At 33.2% G+C, this 2,500-nt stretch overlaps 1 protein-coding gene across 1 annotated transcript in view; it reads left to right on the plus strand.

Moving 5' to 3' along the window:
• LOC135196097 (bestrophin-3-like) overlaps positions 1-2,500 on the plus strand; it is a 9,391-nt gene that overhangs the window by 1,488 nt on the left and 5,403 nt on the right. Inside the window, exon 3 of the mRNA XM_064222555.1 lies at positions 1,247-1,418. Coding sequence (XP_064078625.1) covers positions 1,247-1,418 — 172 coding nt within the window. The remainder of the gene's footprint in view (positions 1-1,246; positions 1,419-2,500) is intronic.

Genomic DNA, 2,500 nt, shown 5'->3' on the forward strand with positions numbered 1-2,500 from the left:
ATTTTCATACATAAATCAGGTTTTACTATCACTAATACTCTAGAGCTTTGTAAGTTTTGCCATTTTATTTTAGATATTGTCAAAGAAGTAGATTAAGCTGTCCCTAAATTAAGATGAGTATGATTAGCTACGTTTGTGCATAAAATTTGTTTAGCAACAAAAAAATACAAATTGAGGTAAAAATATTTTAAATTGCGATCTGTTTCCAGCCTCTTCTCTAAATTGTGTGCCGTTTGATGTAGAGAATTCTAAAAAATAGTCCTCTTGAACAAAAGAAATTTTAAGTCAATTTCTTATATTTTTTATGGTTTTTTAATTGGCTTAAAATGAGAAGCATAAACAGGCATGTCTCTTTTTTTTTTTCTTTATTGGAAACTGTATGAGATTCCATCATTGCTGATAATACTGTTTATATCCAACTCTTGCGTAGTGCATCTCATATTCTTGTCAATAACTTTTTATTATAATAAAGGTTCTTCTGCTGAGTATTTTTGCTTCAGTGATCAGTAGTAATGTATAGTTTCTCGAGAATGAAATAGCATTTATCGTTATTGTAATTAGATATTAAAGTTCTATCAAGGGCTTTCCTTTAACTATTGAAAATAGGAACCTAAGTATGAACTGGTTACGATTATCATTTTGTTCAATTCTAAGTAGCTTGTTTAGTATGAATATTCTATATCAAATATGTGGGAAGCATTATGGCTAATCAATTTACTATATTAATCAACATACCATGATAATTTAATAGAAAAAAACGGTCATTCATCAAATACTCATCCCTAAATCTTTATTTAGTGAAAATCCATTACCTTTCCATTTCTGTAATGAAAACCCTGACAGGTTATCAATAATATCTTTCAACTGATTCAAAATTACATTTGCTTTTCGTAAGGATGGATATCACCATAAAAACTTTGGAATAAAAGACTTTTCTGAGGAAGGCTTCGTTAGATAATGAGTGACACATTCAAAGAATTAAATAATTGAATAGTTCTAACACCTTAATAGCTGCATCATGTTCTCCTAAGATAAATTTTACTGGTTTGATCAGTTTTCGAAACTCGAAAGGCAAAAGCTTTCATTTTCTGCCATTTACAAATAAAGTATTTAGATATGGGGTAACTGACAATTTGTTAGCTAAGTGAGGAATTTTTCATGTAGGTGCTCACGAAAGATACCCATTGGATATCATCAAATGTGCAATCAAAGAGAACATAAATAAAATTAAGATATGCCGTTCCAGAATATTTGAGAAAGTGGTGATTTACTGTTCGAAAATGAGCGGTTCACTCCCAGTTACGTCCCTGTTAGGATTCTTCGTGACCAGCGTCTTCACCAGATGGTGGGAAATGTTCCGAAATATCCCGTGGCCTGATCAAACAGCAATACTTACCACATCTTTTATCCGAGGACAGGTGAGTTACGCCGACCCTTTTGATAAATTGTTTTCCAATTGGTTTCCCACTATTAATTAATATAGAATAAAACCAGTAGCTGCATTATCAGTTAATTATTGAATAAAGCAGTTAATTTTGTAATACCAGCAGAAATAATGGATTCAAATAGTCTTAACAATTAAAATTTTTAATGAAGCACGTTTGAAAGAGGTCGAATGATTTTGAAACAGTCACTGGAAGAGTTTGAAAATATAAAGGAAAAAGGCTGTAACTGGTATTTTTGGGAGTAGAAAAGGCTTTTGGTAAAGTCAATAGAGAAGAAGGTGTTCAGGGCTCTCTATGGAGAGATGTTAAGAGTAGTACAAGAGCCTCTAGTTGGATCTTAAAAACAAAGGCGTGTTATGTGTCCACGGCTACTTTATACCTTTGTCGACGGAGAGGTGCAAGAAGACAGAGAAAGGACAGTGGAATATGAAAAGGCTAATTTTTTCAGATGAGACAGTACTGATTTGGAAATAGTGAAAGGAAACTGCGGAAACCAGTAAAAGAGTAAAACGTGTTTGCAACGATGAAGTTAGTTTGTGTCAGTAAGATTAAGGATATGAAACTGAATGGAATCCCAGGAAGATGTAGCAATAAGTGTTAGTATGGATGCTTGAAGGATGGAAATAATTGTTTATAAAGATATGTGGGAGAAGAGGTGAGGCACATAATAGGTGAAGAGCCGAAGGTAGCAGGGTGTGTGCAAAAAAATTAATAAATAAACAAATAAAAAAAATTGTAAGAGAGATGAAAAGTCTAAGGAGGCCAAGGATTGTTAAAGCAATTTCTTTAACGTAAGTGAATTGTGAACATTGATTGCGAATGAAGAAAGAAAAATTAAGACAGAAAATTTAAAGCTATTAAGTTGAACTGTTTGCGTAGTTATCTGTATCTACATACATACATACATACAAGCATACATACTCACATGTATGAATGTATATGTCTGTGAATACGTTTTAAGAAGAATTTCCACTCTGTTCGAAAGTTCCTCGCTGGACGAGTGGTTTTTGCGCTCGGCTGCCAATCCGGTGGTCCGAAATTCGATTCCCGGCTCG

This window comes from Macrobrachium nipponense, chromosome 23, assembly GCF_015104395.2.
Source record: "Macrobrachium nipponense isolate FS-2020 chromosome 23, ASM1510439v2, whole genome shotgun sequence".
Lineage (NCBI taxonomy): Eukaryota > Metazoa > Arthropoda > Malacostraca > Decapoda > Palaemonidae > Macrobrachium > Macrobrachium nipponense.